General features: G+C 36.3%; 1 protein-coding gene across 2 annotated transcripts in view; it reads left to right on the top strand.

Moving 5' to 3' along the window:
* LOC114140049 (adenylate cyclase type 6-like) overlaps positions 1–21,492 on the top strand; it is a 51,298-nt gene extending 29,806 nt beyond the window's left edge. For both annotated transcript variants that reach the window (XM_028009892.1, XM_028009910.1), the window contains 21 exons: positions 2,202–2,351; positions 3,949–4,070; positions 4,662–4,773; positions 5,895–6,022; positions 6,085–6,243; positions 7,456–7,597; positions 7,991–8,119; positions 8,207–8,235; positions 9,067–9,214; positions 9,580–9,677; positions 10,888–10,975; positions 12,767–12,883; positions 12,967–13,125; positions 13,242–13,417; positions 14,523–14,543; positions 14,897–14,926; positions 15,012–15,144; positions 16,127–16,390; positions 16,487–16,691; positions 16,774–16,898; positions 17,734–21,492. In XM_028009892.1, the coding sequence (XP_027865693.1) occupies positions 2,202–2,351; positions 3,949–4,070; positions 4,662–4,773; positions 5,895–6,022; positions 6,085–6,243; positions 7,456–7,597; positions 7,991–8,119; positions 8,207–8,235; positions 9,067–9,214; positions 9,580–9,677; positions 10,888–10,975; positions 12,767–12,883; positions 12,967–13,125; positions 13,242–13,417; positions 14,523–14,543; positions 14,897–14,926; positions 15,012–15,144; positions 16,127–16,390; positions 16,487–16,691; positions 16,774–16,898; positions 17,734–17,862 (2,664 nt within the window). In that variant the 3' untranslated portion in view covers positions 17,863–21,492. The remainder of the gene's footprint in view (positions 1–2,201; positions 2,352–3,948; positions 4,071–4,661; positions 4,774–5,894; positions 6,023–6,084; positions 6,244–7,455; positions 7,598–7,990; positions 8,120–8,206; positions 8,236–9,066; positions 9,215–9,579; positions 9,678–10,887; positions 10,976–12,766; positions 12,884–12,966; positions 13,126–13,241; positions 13,418–14,522; positions 14,544–14,896; positions 14,927–15,011; positions 15,145–16,126; positions 16,391–16,486; positions 16,692–16,773; positions 16,899–17,733) is intronic.
* The last annotated feature ends 22 nt before the right edge of the window (positions 21,493–21,514 follow it).

A 21,514-nucleotide genomic window follows, 5' to 3' on the forward strand; every position in this document is an offset into this window, starting at 1 on the left:
AGAGTAGAAGGAAAATTATTCGTTAACTCTGTCAGTAACCCCTGAATAAAACTCTTTAGTCGCCTTCAAAAGTAATGAAATCTGTTAAGGGGAGAAAAAATTAAGAGTAGTCTTAATGGAAGAGTGGCAGGAAGAAGAAGTCATTTTTAATTACAACAATTCAGGCACGGAATAAAGCAAACGTAAGAGAAGAAAATACAAAATTGAGATCTTTGCTCTATGTAGAAACATCTATAAAAGGATAAAAACTAACAATCTATCACTGAACATAGAAATACATGGTGGAGTTGGTATCATGCTGTGGGAGTTTGTTCTTCAGGTGGAACAGGGAGGCTTAATTAGAAGATGGATGGAGCTAACTAAATGGAAACCTGGGAGAAAAGTAGTTGGATGCTACAGAGACATGAGAAAAGAGTTTGAGGAGAACATCTAGTACAGCAGTGTCAAACTCATCTTTGTTTTGGGCCAAATCAAGATCATGAATGCTCTTAAAGGGCCGGTTGTGCCAGAATGTGTTAATAAAAAATTCTGTTCACAAACTGTTAATTTATCAATGAATTCTTGAAATTAAATAATACTGTTGAACATCTTTTCAGTCCCTCCAGGATTTCGTGATACTTCTTGTGATTTTTGACAATAAAATTCTAAGTGTTTTTGGTACTAAAACACTTAGATATTTGCCATATTTGCATTTATTTATGACGGTAATGCAACTTTTTATGACTGTATAGATCATGGACTACAAACTGACATCAGTTAAGGCTGAGGCAGCTGTTCAGTACAATTAAGAAGGTTTCTGACAATTTCCATGATAATTCTCAAGAAACTGGAGGGACTGATTGATACAATTTGACAATAAACAGATGAAAACTGGATTGATTTGATTGAAAACATAATAGTTAAGCAAAATTTGTGTTTAGTCTATAATAGAGGGCAACATAAAAAGCTTTGGCGGGCTGGATTTTGCCCACGGTCCTTGAGTTTGACACGTGATCTAATCTAAACACACAGTGAAAGTTGAAAGGGAATAATCTGTATTTTATGAGTCTGATCTACACCGTGGATGTCCATTTAGTTTACATCACAGATAATTCTCCAAAGTGTTCTGGTTTAGATGTTAATAAAGTAATTGAGAAATTGATTTTTGTACGGCTGAATTTGTACTGTTTTAGTCTTCTGCATTACTCATTTGCGTGTGTGTGCACAGAAATCCAGATAACCTGGTTCAGACACCATTTGCAGGCAGGCTTCCAGGGATTGTATTTCAGTGAAACCTTCCTGGCCAAATAAAGAACTGAATTATAAAATGGGGAAACAAACTAATCAAATGCTGCCTGTTTTTTTTATTTATTTATTTTTGATGAAAGCCGATCAGACAAAAACAATCTGCAGTAAATGTGCATACCTTTCAATAAAAAATACATCCTTATGTTAGCACAAACATTGTTTTAGGCGACAAGCACGTGTGAGATTTAGCTTTCAAGCTGATACAAGGAGTGTGAGAAGTGGCACTTATGACTGTATTTGGCATCTCACTGAAAAAAAAACCATATTTGACACCTCTTCTAAGTATTTTAATCTTCTCAACCTCCCACCAGTTTTACTGTTGTGTATTTTTTTGCAATTTTAGTCCTGAACTGCAATCAACTTTGATGTAATTTAATGTTTAATAGGCGCAGCAAATGGAGAAGCGTAAATACTTTTTCAAGTGATATATTTGTTTAATAAGAAGGATAAATGTCATGATGATCAGACAAACTAAAGGGCACCATAATTAGTTAACCCATTTTAACAGTTATTGCAGGCTGCACAGGCTGACAGATGTGTCTGATTACATTTGATCAAATCATAATCGGATCTTACAGGATGTGACTTCCTGCGCAGACTGAAGACAGCTTTAAAGCATCTCTCTTTGCATGATTTGGTTCTGCAGAGCTTCTGCTAATAATCCAAAAACAGTTGGACAGTTTTAGGGAGAAAGATGAAATAAATACAGGAAATGTATCATCTATGAAATAACTTGAAACCTCTCAGAAGCAGAGCGTATCAAACCTTATGAGATCATGTTCTAATATAAAATGAGAATCAGTAAAATCCTATCTCCACTGCTAATTTAAAGCTTGTTTCAAAGGCAATATATTTAAACTATATGTTCCTGGAAACAATAAATAACTCGTAAATAAATTTTCTGCTCTCTCCAGGTGAGCGCCAATGTCCTCATCTTCCTGTGCACCAACATCATCGGCATCTGCACCCACTACCCGGCTGAGGTTTCCCAGAGACAAGCGTTTCAGGAGACCAGAGGCTACATCCAGGCCAGGCTCCACCTGCAAAGGGAGAATCAGCAGCAGGTACTACTCCAAGGAGACGCAGTCTTTCTCAGCACATTATCAGTTCGAACTGAGTAAGATTTCAAATTCAGATCAAAATAGCAAATGTGACAAGTCTGTGAGACTTGTTCCTCGCAGCATTTTGAGATATTTACAGACTCCTAAAATGTGCAATCTAAGCTTTAAAACGATGTCAAATGCATAAAAATTAGAAAAACAGCCCTCAACGTTTCAGACGAATTGTCTCCAAACCCAATCAGCTGTCTGGAGGTGTTAAAGGTGACCTATGCTTCCTTGAACAGGTTTGGACAGAGCTATAGGCGATACAGAACATGTTCATTACATGTTTTGCTCAGAATTGTCCTTAGATAATGAGATTTTCTTGTCTCTTTAAATCCAAATAAACTGCTGCTGGTCATGCCCCTAACTCAATGTTTACACTCACAAAATGGCTGCAAACAGATGAACAATTGTACGACCATAAAGCTTTGAAAAGCATAAGTCAAGCCTCCTGCACAACCAACGAGCAAGTAGAAAATTGGTTCTGGATGGTAAGTCAACAACAAAACATGTTGTTTCCAGGATCCGTTGAACAGAGCGTACAACGGTGAAACCAATTGACCAAACCGGCTGGGACTCCACTTGGGTTGCTAGGTAACGGCGCGTGGCCTGTAGAATGTGACTCAACAATCAGGAGGTTTTTGAAATGGGTCATTTTTCAGAAACCAAAAAACATTCACTTACTGCCAAAAACCTCTGGGTGATTTTTTAAGCCCTTGGAATGCTTTTAGATGCATTTGAGACCCGAAAGGAAGCACAAAAACTTGAAGAATGTGAGTTTTGCATAATGGGTTTCCTTGAACAAAGAGTGTTTTTTTTGTTTACTTTACTTTACAATAAACCCATCCCCAGCATTGATTGTCAACTAACAACAGGACCTATGACTCTTTGAAGAGAACCAAATCTTCAGAAGCCATTCACTTTAAGGAGTTGTTCAAAAGATCAATTTTTGAAAAATAAAATTTTTCTAAGAAGAAGCCATTTTTTAATCTAATATAGTTTTTATGAGTGACATTCACAAAAAAGTAGAACTATATATTTTGAGTAAAATTCAAACTCTGAACCAAATACAAATCTCTGAAGAAAAAAAACTATAAGCTACTAAAAAATAAAGCTCTTTTAAGTTCAAATATGAACAAAGCTGCTAGTTTGTAAAAACTTAGCAAAGTTTGTTGTTTTATTTTGTTCATGAAAAATAAAAATGGAGCAACAAAGCATATCTTTTTGTTCTAAAATTTCATGTTATGGTAAACAAACCCTGAATGTCTAAGCCAACGCTAAATAACAACTTCTTACACTTTATCCTGAATCTGAATCCAGTTTACTTTATATACATTAACATTCTGTGATCCTTTCTGTAAATTGCAGTAATTTTTACCTACAAATAGCCAAATTAAATTCTTTAACTTCTAACGGATCTTTGTGATAGATTAGAATCACGTTTTAATCTGAAGACATTCAGAAGCATGTCTTAACATTCTGCATTCAGACAGTGATGTTGTGAGTGACACATTCTGCATTTTCTATATTTTTGTGTGTGTGTGTGTGTGTTTTCCAGGAACGTCTGTTGCTTTCAGTGTTGCCAAGGCACGTTGCCATGGAGATGAAGGCTGACATCAATGCCAAGAAGGAAGACATGATGTTTCATAAGATCTACATCCAGAAACACGACAATGTCAGGTGGGAAAGCCGGGTTTATTTTTTTCTGAAAAGTATTCATTTATACCAGCTTGGCAGGAACAGTTTCTGACTGGCGCGGTAAAAAATAAAAATTGCTGTAAGATTTGTTTCCCTCTTCCAAAAAAAAAAGAAAAGAAATTCTCCAAATTTTCGCCGAGGCTGTCGCTTGTCAACGCGCACAGATTCACACACGCATGTGCCGGCGCGCTCGCAGCGTCAGAGGAGGGTAGAGTGGTTTGGCAGAGTGGAGGCTAATTAACACTAAAGAGGGAATACTTAATCACCCGCAGCCAAGATAAGATAATCCCCAAAGATGGAGAGCTTCGGCACACATTCAATTACAGCCCTGAGCTCACACACACACACACACCCGCACACACACACACACACACACACACACACACACACACACACACACACACACACACACACACACACATACAAGTCCTTGAGCCCACTTTAAGGTCAGACCTCATGCCAAGACCAGCGGCCCTGCAGATAACAAACTACAACTATAAGCTAAAAGTTGTTGTGTCCCTTTACAAAAATGCTTTTTTAACTCTGCTTCTCTTTGTCTTTCCTCTGCTTCAGTATTCTGTTTGCAGATATTGAGGGCTTCACCAGCCTGGCGTCCCAATGCACAGCCCAGGAGCTGGTCATGACGCTCAATGAACTCTTTGCCCGATTCGACAAGCTGGCGTCGGTAAGGAGCCAGGCAGGCGTTCAGCCGCTAGCTGCTTTGTTTCTAACCTCAAACTTTTTTTTCTCACAAAAATGAGAAACAATTTTTGTGTCATTTTGTAATTTGAGATTTTGAGAGAAGAAACATAGAATAGAATAGAATATATTGATCCACAGGGGGGAAATTGCTTATGAGTTGATAAGCTAACCCATCCAATTTGTTAAATATTAATAATAGAAATAAGTAATAAAATGTCATATATATATATATATATATATATATATATATATATACCTAAGAGTGATGTAAGTAATTCAGTTTGACTGTATATAAATAAATAAATGTTAAAAATATTCAACTAAAATAAAACATGTTAGTTGAATTCCAATATTTCCTCAACCCTAATATGAAAAGCAAATTAATTATTGTGATTTTAATTGTAAATAGAAAGAACAAATCTGTCCCACCATTGTATTTTTTTAAAATAATTGTCCTTTTTGTTGTTGTTTTTTTTTTTTACTTCTTTCTAAAAACATAATGGGGCTTAAAAGGGGGTCAAAATATTTTTGCAGAATGATTATATGTTATGCTTTCTGTTTATTTCTTACCTTTCATAATAATCTTTCCCTTCCTGCCCTCCTCTTCATTCTTGTCTATATATTTTATATTTAATTTGTGCATCAAACAGAAACACGCACAGCGCCGATGAATATGTTGTCGTTACTTAGACGGGTCCTAGATTTGATTTCATGTCACAAAAACTTTTCTTTTCTGACGTCATAAACTTCTTGTCCACTGGTCGTCATATGTTGGCAGACCGAACCGTAGCCATGTTTTGTCTCTGTCACCATGGAAACGCTAATTTGTTGATCATGTTAAGTGGAAATAAGTCTGGGCGGCAACAATGGAGGACTTTGCGGTAGTTCCACTCGAAACAAATTTAATAAAAACAAAGAGATAAATATCAGGAAGCGTCTGGTTCGCCAACTGTCATGACTTAAAGCCCTCGCTTTCAGAATCGTTGTTTTAAGAAGAAGCAGATTTGAAACTGATTAATCTCTTAACTTTTTTATACTCTGGAAGACAAGTTGCTCATGACATCCTGTCTTTATTCCTTCTTTTTCTCGTCTCTTCTTTCTCAGGAGAACCATTGTCTCCGCATCAAAATTTTAGGCGATTGTTACTACTGCGTGTCGGGGCTGCCCGAGCCGCGCGCCGACCACGCCCACTGCTGCGTGGAGATGGGCGTCGACATGATCGAAGCCATCTCGTAAGTAGAAAATAAAGTAAAAACGTTCTGGGCTTCGCTCGCTGATGTGCCCATGTTAACAGGTTGGTGCGTGAGGTGACGGGGGTCAACGTCAACATGCGCGTCGGCATCCACAGTGGGCGTGTCCACTGCGGCGTGCTGGGACTCAGGAAGTGGCAGTTTGACGTGTGGTCGAATGACGTCACGCTGGCCAATCACATGGAGGCAGGGGGCAAAGCGGGGTGAGGGGAAAATCACATTTGCATTTCTTAAATCTGTTTTCATCAATGCAGTCAACGCTACCCCTACTAAACATCAACAAAAAACTATATTTTTATATATTTTCAGGGACTTTATGGTGTAAATGTTTTTTGTAAGAAAAACAAATACAATGTCATGAAAATTATTTTGTATCATGGTTATAGTGTTTAGTTTCATCCTTATCCAAAGATTTTTATTTTTATTATAACTGTAGAAATATTATTTATATTTGGCCAGGTTAGTAATATTTGTTGTAGTCACATATTTACTGTCTCGCTTGTAAGCAAAGATATTTTTGTGTGACTGGGAAATGGTTTCAGTCATAATCAAACATCAGTTGTAGACTTTCTGCAGGTTGCGTCATTTTTACATACCAGTTTAAAAAATTTGAATAATTAGTGGAACAGATTATTATATAGGTTATTATCACACACAGGGATGTTAAGTCTTTACTTATGTTAATTATGATGATTTTCTGCTTAAAGCAATATTAGAATCAGACCAGTAAAAATTATTTTGAATACAAAAAAGGTACTTTTAATCTGACAAACAAGCTTGATCTAAATGCATATTTTAATTCATTAAAAATTATTCTATGTTCTCTTAAACAATATTTTTGGTAAGTTGCTGATGTATTGTTGCAAGACTTTTAGTAGGGTAAGGTTAAATTGTTCCTATGTAAATATAAAGTAGAATAAAGTAAAGTTCAGTTTAATTAGACTAAAAAACAATGTAAAGTAAAATAAAAAAAAATCAAAAAGAAAGGGGAATTGCAGAAAATAAAAAGTAAATAAAGTAAAAAATGAGAATAAATCATACCTTTTTAAATGAAAAAAATAAAATAAAGTGAAATTGAGTCTGATTAGGCAGTAAAAACAAAATAAAGCAAAAAAGAGAGCAAAAAGAAAGGAGAATTAAGCAAAATAAGATTAAATAAAACTGACAAATAAAAATAAATTATACCTTATAAAATGAAAAAGGTGAAATAATCTAAGACGAATACGAGTAAATTAAATAAAAGTAAATAAAACAAGATATTAAAATAAAAGTTGAAATGTGAAGAAAAGATAGTAAAACAGAACAGAAAACAAACTCAAATATTACAAAAGAAATGGATAAAAAACAAAGCAAGGCAAAAAGAAGTAAAGCTAAATTAAATGAAATGTTAAAAAATTGTCATTTGATTCTACCAGGCGGATCCACATCACCAAGGCCACGCTGCAGTACCTGAATGGAGATTATGAAGTGGAGCCAGGCTATGGAGGAGAGAGGAACGCGTATCTGAAGGAAAACAGCATTGAGACCTTCCTGGTTCTGGGCTGCAGCCAGAAACGGGTCAGTGCACAAAAACAGAAACATTTGATTAGAACAATAAGACCTTTATTTTTTCCTTTCAAGGCTGAGGCATGACAGAAATGATGCGAGCTTTGTAGATGAATCTGGTCAGAGCCTATTAATCTATTTTAGTCCTTAAAATAGATACATTTTTTACTTGTTATTTTTGGTTGTTTTAACGATTTGCTTTGAACACGAAAAACCACAAGTGTGTAATTTCTTTCCCACTGACAAACGTGTAAATAAAGCTCTCCAACTGCTTGTCTGCTTGTCCAGTCCACCAGAGAGAAGCCAGATACACAAAGTGCCCTTAGTCACTTGTTTTGTCATTCGCTGTGTGTTGTGTTGCACGAGAACAGTTGGTCAAGCCTTTATGTTGCTTTCTCTGAGCAGAAGGACGAGAAGGCGATGATGGCAAAGATGCAGCGGACGAGGGCCAACTCTAACGAGGGGCTGATGCCGCGCTGGGTGCCCGACAGAACTTTCCCAAGGACCAAAGACTCCAAAGTCTTCAGACAAATGGTGAGGCTGAGGATCCATACGCTGGCGAAAAGCGACAGGCTGCAGCTTCTATCCATCATTTTGTCTCCTTTCCTTTGTTTTTTTTAGGGGATTGATGAGTCCTCCAGTAAAGACAAGTAAGTCCAAACACTACTTTGTTAGATTTTTTTTGTTTTGCTCCGTTGCCTCCCTGTGTTTCTGTTTTTTCCTTATTTAAACTCTATTTTTTTTTTTTTTAGAAACAACAGTAAAACACATTTTGACAGACAAATAAAGTCATCATAACAAGCATGTGCAGTAGTTCATATGTAAGCCTGTGGGAAAATGGGTTGCATCAGATTACACCAGAATCATGATTAGCGGTCCACCGATCGTTTTCTGGCTGATACGTCGATTACTGATCTTTAAAAAGCCTTTCCTGTTGACTCTCATTTTGACCATTACCAATTGTTTTTGTCTGAAATGTTGCTAAAGATAGCAAGAAAATTGCTTAATTGGCAACAGTGGGGTTACTATTGTTATCTGCAAACGTGCAGACATGACGCGGAGTCAAATGTCTCTCATGGGAGAACAGAAGAGAAGTGGTGGATTTTTAAATCTTTGCTGAGGTAGATCAAATCAGGGAATAAGATATAAGCATCAGCCGATTACCGATATCCCAAAATTGAGAAAATCGGCACTGATAAATCGGTTAATCCCTAATGATGATTATATCGAGTTTTATTTTTTGAGTTTGATGCTGGTCAAGCAAAACTAGAGCTTATTAAACGACATCCAGTTTTTTCAGCATTCTTCTCCTTTCTTTGTGGCGTATGTTAGAGAAAGTGTTGCATAACACAGATTTCTTTGGTTATATTTTTCCATTCACTAATTATTGTGGGTTTTTTATTTAGCCATTTCTTGTCATAGCTTTTTTTTACTACTACTTAGTAACACTCATTCTGTATTTTTTTTTTCTTTTATGAAAGCCGGGGTGTTCAGGAGGCCATGAACCCAGAAGATGAAGTGGATGAATTTCTGGGGCGAGCCATCGATGCTCGGAGTATTGACCAGCTCAGAAAAGATCACGTCAAGAAATTCCTTCTCACCTTCCAGACGTCCAGTCTGGAAAAAAAGGTGCAAAATAACAAAAATGCTTAGTTTTTTGTACTTCAAAGTAAGCGTGCTCCTTTACAGTATGATAGCATTTAATACAAATATTACACTTTCACTGTGTCAAAATAGTGACCCAACTATTTACTGTAATAAGAAAAATAAGTAGCGCTTTATTGGTTTCAGAGGCATGATATTCCAATTTGCTTCTCTGACAAGAATGGAGCCTTCTTATAGCCAGCTGACTAGCAGTCTGCAGCAATAATCTGAGGAGGACTTTAAAGCACTGACAGTGATACCAGTGCCCTCATTGTGTCTACATTAGTAAATATTGTCATACCCAAAAAACCCAAAAACATTTATTTCCTTTTGTGGTTTTTATGTTGCAGTATTCCAAGAAAGTTGACGACCGCTTTGGGGGATATGTTGCCTGTACTCTGCTAGTATTCTGCTTCATTTCTTTCATACAGATTGTTGTCTTTCCACAGTGAGTACCTCACATCTCACAGCGTCTGTCTGTTTCATGTTTAGACATTTCAATATTTACTGTTTTTAACAGAATTTTCTGCTTTGATTGTTTCACATTTTGCAGAAACATCTTTAAAGGTTTCCAAACTAAACTGTCATTAGCTGCAAATGTTGAAACTTTAGTTTTACTTTCACTGAGCTCTTTTAATAATAACCACAGAACTGCAGAAAAACTGTTCTGGACTGCGGGGAAGTTATTTGTACTAACTTTATGGGATTTTTTATTTATTTTTTTGCTGAGTCTAGCCAACGCTCTTCTGCATAAAGCTGAAAATGTGGAGAAGTAGCACTTATGATACTTTTACGATGTCAGAATGAGTCACAAAAGGATGAATTTACTTGTAAAGTATGTTCACAGTGATACTAAATGTAGCAGTGAAAAATGCTAATTAATTTTATACAGTTGACTTCACTCTAAAAATCCATTGTGTTCAATAAATAGGCTCTTTTATCAGACCAGCGAATGACTTGTTAACATAACAGAAAGCACTTCTAAAAATATATGTATTTTTTCCAAACTATTATCTCAGCTGCATTTATTAACCCTTTGCACGTGACGTCACTCTCTTCGAAACTCGGCCCGTGTTCTGTCAGATTGTCATACGCTTAGCACAAACTGACGGCTATATCTATCAGACAAGTATATACTGTCATTACCATATGATTTTATTTAATCAGCAACGTAGAATCATGACGTCGATCGTCATACACTTTGCTATTAACAGCTGTAAGTAGGTTAACGAGTTTTACATGGGCGTGTGTTGTAGTTGACTGCAGCTGCAGCTAGACCCTGCTTTAAATACACCTTGAAACCGCGACAATGCATGTATATCTATCTAGTTATCATTGAAAACAATTTAATGACTTATTTTCGTCACAACTTGACGCGTATGCTGAACTGACAGCTCCTCTGACGGTCGGACTTCTTAATGCGCATGCGCAGGCATGCGTACTCACTGCATGTATGCTATTCTGACAACGTATGATGATCTGATAGAACACCCGCTCCACCATGATGGACGCCAAAACCATTCATCATGGATGCACATGTGGTGGCCTAAAATCATTTTTATTTAGTTGATTTTTCTCAGTAAAAATTGCAGCGCAGAAAAACCAACATTTGTTGAGATGAAACTCTGAAGCTGTTTATGTGTTTCTTTTCCCTGCAGCACTCCAGTGATGCTGGGAATCTACATCAGTATCTTCATCATCCTCGCCAACATTCTCTTCATCTGTGCCATATACTCTTGCATCAAGGTAGCGGAGCAGCTCATCTGGGCACAATTACAAAAGTGTTGCTCATATTCTTTCATGCAAAACGACTCTTGCTCCTTGAATTTTGGCACATTTTGTCTGGTTGCAACCACAAATATTGTTTCTTATTAGTCTTTTATACTGTAGACTAAAATAAAAGAGGAAAGGATTGTGAAGTTAATGAAAAGGGGTTTTGAAGTGTGGGTCTCTTGTTTAGTCATCTTCCTGTAATAGAAGATGTTTATATTTCCGCAAAGAAAAAATTCTGGTGTAACAGCAGCAAGAAATATATAGCAGGACTGTAGCAACACACTAATCTCACGATACTATACACTATATTCTGTTCACGATACGATATATATCATAATATTCAGAAAACTGCGATTCAATACATTTTTAAGATTTTCTGAAAGATTTTAGAGGGACAGAGTGAGTTTGTTGACATTTTGTGACTGTTCCATAAACTTGGATTAAATTAATTTAATTGATTGTGCAATACTGGTGTAATAAATGTTGTTTTTGTTATACGTGTGCTTTGTTTAAATGTTAATTGTGTGGCTTTGTGTATTTGGTTATGCAGAAAAGGAACTTTTTTTTTGTCTTTTTCAGTTATATTGGAAAATGTAATTTATCTATTTCATATCATTATTTATTTAATTGTAACTGGTTGTTTCGTTACATGCCATTTTTAATGTACATGTGAAAGTTGGAACATAAGGGATTTGAGTAGGATTTAATGTATCGATACTCAAGGATGGAAAATCGATACTTTACAAGGAAGAAAAATATATTGATAAATAGTGTAGAATCAGTAAAATTACACAGCCCTAATATACTGTATATGTCCACTTAAAAAGTAGCTATATAAACAATTTATAAAGAAATAAAATGAACAATAACAATAATAAAATAATGTACAAACTGTAACAGAAAATACTGTACAGTTTTTAGAAACTCATGATCCAAAGGATGGGCAACTGAATTGATCATGTTTTCAAAAATGAACATAACTTGATACCCCTAAATAAAATATAGTGTAAAAAATTGCTTTCAGCAATCACATAATTAGTAAATGAAACTCATTTGATATAATTATGAAACAAAATCACAAGCTTTGAACATATTATGTAGTTCTGCTCAATGCATGTTTTATAAAAAGAATTAACATGAAACAACTAAAACCTGTGAAGAAATGGCTGCATTCATCGCAGTAGTTGACCGGACTACTATTAGCCGTACACTCCACAAATAAGAAGAAAGATTTTGTGGAAGGAAAGTGATGCTCTGATCAGATGAGACTAAGACATAGCTCGAAATGCAGAGGCGGAAAATACCACTGAAATTCTTAACGCAACATCCTCATGGTGAAACACGGTGACGGCAGCAGGGCTTTTCTTCAGTAGGGACAGGGAAGCTGGTCCTAGTTGATGGAAAGACAGATAGAGCTTAAAACAAAAACAAGACAATCCTGGAAGAAAACCTAAAAGAACCAGATCATCTAAGCATAATAATAGGCAAGAACGGCCTAGTTAATGGCCAGAACTAAATTCAGTTAAGAATTTGTTGCCAGAATTGAACAGAATTATTTTTTATGACTTATTCATTAACCAGGGGTAAAAAAAAAAAATTTTGTGTAATGTTTTCTTTCCACTTCTGCTGTAAAAAATTCTAATAACATACACTGACATTTGTGGTTGTAAAGCAACAAAATGAAAGAAATTTACGGTGTATGAATAATTTTATAAGGCACTGTACTGGGACGATATATAATGTGGAAATCCTTTGTGTTTGCAGCTCTTCCCAGCTGCAATGCAAACCGTTTCGAAGAAGATTGTCCAGTCTCGCACCAACAGCACCCTGGTTGGAGTTTTCTCCATCATCCTTGTCTTCATCTCTGCCTTTGTTAATATGGTAAGCTCAGAGTTGACAAAAAAAAAGATATATATTGTTTTAAGGACGTGATTCTGAATGCGTTTCTGGATGATTGTCTCCAGTTCGCCTGCGACACCCAGAGCTTGACAGAATGCGTCACCGAGCAGCTGAACACGTCTGCAGGCCTGGTGACGCCGTGTCTGATCCGCAGCTTGAATGTGTCCATCGAAGGAGGCCTGGAGATCTGCCCCAGCCAAGGCCCCTCCTGCCCCTTTCCCGAGGTGAGTCCACCATCTTACACCACTTTCCTCTGGAGCGGCCTCCAAAAGAAGCAAGCAAATTTTTCTGTGACTCGTGGTTGCTGATGCGGGTCGCGGCTGTCTCCTGTCTGTTCCAGTATTTCAGCTACAGTGTGCTGCTGACGCTGCTGGCCTGCTCCGTGTTCCTGCAAATCAGCAGCATAGGGAAGCTGGCCCTCATGCTGCTCATCCAGCTCACCTTCCTGCTGCTCGTGGAGTGGCCGCAAGTAGCACTATTTGACAACGCAGACCTCTTTGTCACCTCCAATGCCATGTGAGTGCAGCAGCGTGTTGTGGTAAAAAAAAGCAATTATGTCCTGTGATTTTAAATTTTGGTTGTATAACTAAAACTGTCTAAAACTTGGCATCAAATCACCCAATTTTTGTTGTTTGCTCGTTATTTGACTCATTCTTCAACTAATTTCTATAGAGTTTCATACTTAAAAAAATATTTATGTAACTTTTATAAACAGGATGTTTTATACATATTTGTTAAAAGTGTCTTGATGTCATGACAAATTATCTGTGAAAAATCAATCTCCTCTACCTCCTTCCAGTTCTGCTACTGCCGTCTGAAGAAATGCACCAAAAACAACTAATCAGAGCCAGGAGGAGGGTCTTAGCGCTGTCAATCAACTCATGTACTCGCTGCTGCATGTGCTAATGGTGGAGGATCAACTTACAGTACCTTTTCAGGAAAACCGTTTATCTGCCTTCATCGGTGGCCATGCTAACTAGACTTAGCATTCACAACAGGATATTCAGGCTGAGAGAAGGGTGATGAGCAGCGCCATACAACATTGTGATTGACATTGCTAAGACCCGCCTCCTGGCTCTGATTGGTTGTTTTTAGTTAGCATCAGGAGAAGGCAGTGGAGCTAAATTTTTTTCACAGATTATTTGTCTCATATCATACTGTCACCACATAGTGACAATTTCAACAAATGCGCAAATAAATAGTTTTCATAAAAGTTTCATGCCGCACTTTTAAGATCTGGATGTTTTTCTGTTGTTACAAAACACATAATTTCCCAACTTCTTGTCATGAAAGCCAAAATCTTCCTCTCATATGTACTCCCGGCTCAAAAAAATAGCGTTTTTCAAAAAAACCCAAAAATGTTGTGATTTTTTTCTTTACCTATTTAGCAATAAACTAAGCATGAATAGTTGAATTAATCTTTTTAGGTATTTTTTGCTACTATAAAAAAGTGAAAAAGTGCTGTCTTCAGTTTTAAATGCTGGATCACTTTAGTTGAATCTTTCACCATTGTTAAAACTGGTATTAAATATTCATATATCAAAATTACAATTAGTTCATTTTTGACTGTTTTTTAAAATACTTTTTGTGTTTTCACTGAGCTTCTTTTTTTTTCTTTTAGTGCTTTAAATGAAACCAGTTGGTAAGTTCTGTTTATTTACATTTATGAGATAACTTTTATCATTTTTTTTCTTTATATCTCTACCGGAATGAATAAATATAAAACATTAGATTGTTTTATATTTATCTACTCATAAAATGACCTTAAAATATGTGAAGAAAGTGGAAAGTAAAGAAAATATTACAGTGTCCTACTCTATGATATTTCTTTTCGAAGCACGCCTTTATCTCCTTAAGAAGGAATTTCATTTTTACTGTGCTTCCTAATTTTTTCATTAGCACTTAAATATTTAAAATTAATAGTAATAATATTTGAAATTTTCCCATATTTTGCAACTCCAACAAACAAAAATAATTTTCTGTTTGTAATTTCAGGTCCAGTTTCAATGAAACTACAGTTGAGTGGTATGTTGTTTCAATTGCTTTTGTTAAAAATGTAATCATTTCTCTGAGTTTCTTTCCTTCAGTTTGAGTTTCGGTCTCTTTGCAGCCCATACTCTGTGACCAAAGTGTCCCTGCGAGTCATGACTCCTGTGATCCTCACAGTCTTCGTCCTGGCGCTGTACCTGCACGCACAGCAGGTTGAATCTACGGCTCGCCTCGACTTCCTCTGGAAACTACAGGTACGGCCACCAGAGGGTGCTGTCGGGTCACTTTTATGTTTAGATCTGGCCGTCTGTGATTCCTGTGTGTACAGTACCAAAACATTGTACTCAAGTAAGAGTAGTACTAATAAAACATACTTTTACTCAAGTAAAAGTAAAAAGTATTTGTTAAAACAAAACATATTTTTTTAATATTTAAAAATTACCATCATCAGTATATAAAGTTATGTGAAAATTGTTGTATTTTAAATACCAAAATGACAATAATTCTTATGAATAATATAATTACAAAATGGGACAAAAGAAACGTTTTCTTAATTTCTTTTACTTTAAAATTAATTAAACTTTTTTGCTTATTATTCGCCAAATAGTGCATACACAACATACATTACAGACAAACAAATAAATTAGATAAGAGAATGAATAATAACAACAAAAAACTTATAAATTAAACTAACAAAAAAGAGGTACACATTAAAATGGATACAATTGAAACAAAGATAAAATAACGCATAACCAAGTGGTGTCACAACAAAGATTAATTGCTTAACATATTTGGGTTAGGATACTTTTTTTCTTTTAATCTTGGCAGTTATTTTCTGACTTGTTTTTATTAATCTAGAGTTACAGATATTTTGGGTAGAAGTGGGAAAAAGAGGGAGAAAACAACAGCAACAAAAAAGAAACATGAAAATTTAACAAAAACTACAGATATGTGTCAGGTGAAATTTTATATAAAACAAGCTTGTTCTTCATTCAGTGAAGTTACTCAAATGGGTAGAGTATCCAAAGATTTTACTCAAAAAAGAGTAGTGATACTTCATAATAAAACTACCCAAGTAAAAGTAAAAAGTACAGCACAGTAAAAATACTCCTAAAAGTGAATTTTTTCTTATACGTTGAATGTAAGTAGTTACTACCAAACTCTGGATTCCTGGTGAATAATTATGTCTCTGTTGTGGCATCATGGTCCTTATCAAAGCTGTTTATTTCCTGCCAGGCCACCGAGGAGAAGGAAGAGATGGAGGAGCTGCAGGCCTACAACCGCCGCCTCCTTCACAACATCCTGCCGAAGGACGTGGCTGCTCACTTCTTGGCTCGAGAACGGCGCAACGATGAGCTGTACTACCAGTCCTGTGAGTGCGTAGCCGTCATGTTCGCATCCATCAGCAATTTCTCTGAGTTCTACGTGGAGCTGGAGGCCAACAACGAAGGGGTGGAGTGTCTCCGGCTGCTCAATGAGATCATCGCTGACTACGATGAGGTAATAAATTATTATTATTTTTTTTTACAAAACTCAGATCACAGTATTAAAGTGCAACCTGGTGAAAATGAACATCTGTTTTTTTTAATGGCTCAGATCATCAGTGAAGAGAAGTACAGGCAGCTGGAGAAGATCAAGACCATTGGCTCTACCTACATGGCGGCCTCCGGTCTTAACGACTCTACTTATGACAAAGAGGGTCGTTCTCATATTACAGCGCTAGCAGACTATGCTATGAGACTGAGAGAGCAGATGAAATATATCAATGAGCATTCCTTCAACAACTTCCAGATGAAGATAGGTACGGAGAAAAAATTATGGGGAAAATTGTAAGCCTGATCTTCACAGTGCATGTTTTTGCAAAGTTTGTGTTTAATTCACAGGTCTGAACATTGGGCCAGTGGTAGCAGGAGTTATTGGCGCCCGGAAGCCCCAGTATGATATTTGGGGAAACACAGTAAACGTGGCCAGTCGCATGGACAGCACAGGTGTACCTGACCGCATTCAGGTAAGTTTTAACATACATACAATACATACAATAGGAATTCAACTTGGAAGGACGAGTGGCATTTATTCAAACTTAAAAAATTCATGTAGATTAAAATGGTCTACATTAATTTTAGTTTAGATTTTTTTTTTTCCTTTTCGACTTCTTTGATAGCCCTGAGTTCAGTTTGGGATGTATTTGTGCAAGTTTTTTACACTACACTAGTACACCAAATATTTTCCCTGTCAATTAGAAGTAGTAATATTTTGTAATAAATAGTGCTACTGTTTCTCAGTATCAGTGTACTACGATGTATTACAAAACAGTAGTACAGCATCGTAGGTAAACTTAGTATTCTTAGTAAAGCAAAACTCAACATCCAGGGATGGATAGTATTTACATGATTCCTGATGTTTCTGCTACTGTCTTTCATCATTTATTGTGGAAAACTTCTTGTCTTAACAGGAAATTGATTTATCCTCGTCTCAATAAATTTCAATTAACAATACCAAATAACAACAAAAGTGACAGTATTATCCTAAATGACATTTTTACCATTTTCTCCACTGTTTGTTTCATGAAAGCATGAAAATAAGATTCAAAAATAAGATTGAATGTTACTGTGTTTAGTTTAGTGTTATAAATCTCGCTTCTTTAAGTAAGAGGAGTCCAGAAAGTCTGTTTTAAATGGGGATGTTTGTGTGTTTGGTGCTATGAAGTCAACCATAGAGTTATTTACAAAACTACTAATAAATTGGGGTTTTTTTACCATATATTTTTATTGTTATCACAATAGTACCTCAGAATATCACTCGATCTCCCTAAATCCTCATTTGATATTTTCTAAACTCCCCAGGTGACCACAGACCTCTACCAGGTGCTTGATAGCAAAGGATACGTGCTGGAGTGCCGCGGAGTCGTTAAGGTCAAAGGTAAAGGGGAAATGACGACCTACTTCCTAAACGATGGGCCACCCAACAGCTAGCAGCCATGGCAGCAGCGGACGCTGGGTCGGTACCCACTGCAAGGACACGGCACCACTGAGCGAGCACTCACAGCGCAAGCGAAACAGCTGAGAACTACAATCGCCATCACTTGAATCCCAAGCAAAGAGGAAAACATGAACTTTTAGGACTCCGGAGAAGGGAAAGCGTTCTCGATGGGAGGAGAAAGCTCTTGTTTGACAGCCATCTCGGCCCGCGTACATGTTGGAGGACAACGTGTTTTTCTCATGTCTAGCCTCTCTCTCAGGCTTCTTGAAAGATGCAAAGTCTGTTTATTTAAAACAACGCCTTTTAGCCTGTGTGAAAAGAAAATTATCGCTGTACATAAGGCTACTTTTTATTTTATTTGTTGTTCTTTTGTTCGGTAATTATTATTATTTTTTTGTTTGTTTGTTTGTTTGACACAATTTATGAACAGGTACTTTTGTTCCCGCTTTAATTATTTATTTCAGTCTTGATGTTTTGTGCTAAAGGTCCTTTATGAAAAAAAGTGTGAACACATACGTGCACAAATATCCAGTTTATTACACGTTTATAAGTGTGTATGTACATGCATATTTGTGTGTGTATGACTATATGTATAAACTGAGGAGGAATATATTGACCAAAGACTAAAGTATTTACTAAAAGCAAGGCAAATATTGTGATATGTTTTCGCTGAAGTCAACAATGATCACCACCTTTGTTTTTGTTGTTTTTTTTGTTTCTTTCGCCCGACTTCTGGCAGTGAAGGCTCATTCTCATAAAATACAGAGTTTATTTATTTTGTCTATTATTTAGGCAGCAGAGAACAGATTTTTAACTCTAAATAATAAAATGACCCTCAATCATTTTAACAGATGAAATTAAAAGTGACTAAAGATGACTAGATATGCTATGAGAGGGGTTATATATTTTTATCTGAGCAAAACAAAGATCGAGCTCAGATTGGGATTAGAGGACTCTCCACTGGTTTGAGCTCCTTTTTGTCTCTTTTCTTTTTCTTTTTTGGGGGGGGGGGGGATGAAGGAGGATAAATCAGTGAGCTGTTCCAGAACCTCCAGGTAAGGAGGGGCAGAAACTACGGATTTCAACGCAGTTGCGTCATGCAGCTTGATTCTTCTATGAAGAAGTAGATGAAGGAAAGAAATATCCGCTGATTTCGACTGAATACTGTGCTTTGTAATCCTGAAGGGGCATAACTATTTTCACTGTGAGGTTTTTATGATACAACAAAACTGCTTTCTTGCCAAACATAACTGCTTTGAGCATGTCTTACTGTGGTTTCTTTTCATTTTTAATTTTTGCTTTCCGTTTGTTTCAACGTAGGGTATTTTGTATAAATTATGTACCCATCATTTGTATATTCTTAGTGTTGTTATTATGATGATTCTGGTTAGTTATTATGCTTAATATGATGATTCCATTTCCGATGAAGAACAGCACGCTTTCTTGTAAAATTCAAAGCTCACTGGTACCAACGGATCAACTGCCGAGCTCTGCTGCTTGCGAGATGGGATCGAAATCAGAACCACTGACCCAGATAGGAGCATGGTTGAGAAAATGACAGCATTTAGCACATGTGAGTCACTGTGTGTTTTATTTAATCCACTCCAGTCAGGCTCTAACAGGCCCTCTTTTTAATTTCAGCGGTAAAAAAACAGAAAGCATCACTGGTGTTGCTCCATACAGACAGGCTGGTGCAGGACAGGCAGGTTGACATTTTTTATCCACATTAATCTGACAAACTGAGTGTATGAAACCCATACGGAATCAATACTCGCTATTTTGTAACAAAACTAAACAACTCAGACTTTTTTTAAAATAAAAGAAATCACAGAAATGACCATGGTTTAGTTAACAATTAAAGATTTCGGTTGTGTAAAGCATGCGTCCAATAATAATGATAAAAAAATAAGTGATGTAATTCATGGCATAACTGTTTTTCAGATCTGATTCAAGAAAAAGGACATGTAATTACTCAGTTGAAGAAACAAATGGAATCATGAACTAAAAACTCATGATGACTTGTAAAATATGCAACAGTAATAAAAATTAGCGAGATATCTGTTCAGGTCGATTTGGGAAAACAAAATACAGATTATTATGGAATCATGAAGTAAAACCAGAATAATTAATACTTTGGTTCCTCAGTTGATATGTTGATATGTTGCTGAAGTCTAATGTGGCAATTTGCTTTATTATCCACATTTTGTCCTCGACTGCCTTTCCCCCCCAGTTGACATGAAAAAATGAATTATTATTTTAATTTAATATTCGGAGGGTCTTTTTTAAAACTTTTTTTACAGAGCTATTCTCTATATTTTTCTTTATTTCTCTCAATGTGAAACAATTGACCTTCTACGTGCATCTCCAAACGGTTTTAGATGAGCATGATAACCTTGAGCAACGATTTCACGATGTCACAGCATTTTCACAAAAATTGAGAATAGAAATAAAAATATATTACTGCTACTTAAATAATAGAATTTATTATTACAGTTATAATAATGTTATTATATAGTTTTTGTGTTTATTTTTTGGTTTTGACACATTTGATGCATAAACTTAAGTGAAAATATGCAATAAACGCCTACAAATTTTAGCTGTAGTTTTCAATGCTTATTGAGCAGAATGCTACTCATTTAATTGTTTTTGCTCTTTATGGAATACCACAAAAACAACTAAATGATATTAGCTGGTTAGTTAGTCTATTGTCTAGCTGCTTTACAGACACTTTTAGCTTGCTGGTTGCACTTTGTGTACAAATAGAGTTGCCTTAATGAGGGCGATACGTGGCGCATATTTAGTTTCCACATCAGCATCGTCAATGTTTTTTATGACCAGAAATATTTCCAAACTGCCAAATTTGTCTTGTATTATTGAGGAGCAAGAGAGCAACATCAGTCCTACTCAATTATTTCTTTGACATCTCATTTTAAACTTCAGGATCATCCACTTTGATGTAAAATTTGAGCAGAAGCTGTAACTTAAAAAAACAACAAAACTTGCTAAATATCTGTGTCTGCTTACCATGCCTGGTCCGCTGACATGAGTCAAAAATGAAGGGCTTTTTGAAAGTTATTTTAACCAACCATTTCACCACCAATGCAGCGTCCTCGTTATCTCCAGCAGCAAACAGTTGATCTCGTTTGTACCAAAGCCAGCTCAAGCAGTCTTGTGCTACTGGTTTCTCCTGTGCAACGGAGGCCTGGGTGCGTTGGGAGCATCCGGAGACGCGACCGAGATCACCAACTATCACACAAACTGTGACCAATAGCCTGAAGCAGAGAGTTTATAGAATGGACATGAGTTCATAAAATTGTTCATTGTATTTATTCTATTTCTACTAGCTGTCCATGGACTTGTGTTGATTGTTAACTCTTGGGATGCTTTCAGGGGAAACGGGAGCCGGGAGGAATGTGTTCCCCATACTACTGAAACAGTGTTTTTGCTCAGGCCCGATGAATCCTTCTGCTTTGTTTTCTTCTTCTTTTTTTGTTTGTATTTTACCTGAGTTGGAGGAGTTGAAAGGGGAGTGTTTTGCTCAGTTGAAAAGAAGAGTTGAGGACTATGACAAAGAGAAAAATAACATTTCCCCTTGAAGAAAAAAATAAAATGTAAAACAAGTACTTTTTTCTCCGTTAGTGATTT

The sequence above is a fragment of the Xiphophorus couchianus genome, chromosome 1 (assembly GCF_001444195.1).
Source record: "Xiphophorus couchianus chromosome 1, X_couchianus-1.0, whole genome shotgun sequence".
Taxonomy (NCBI): Eukaryota; Metazoa; Chordata; class Actinopteri; order Cyprinodontiformes; family Poeciliidae; genus Xiphophorus; species Xiphophorus couchianus.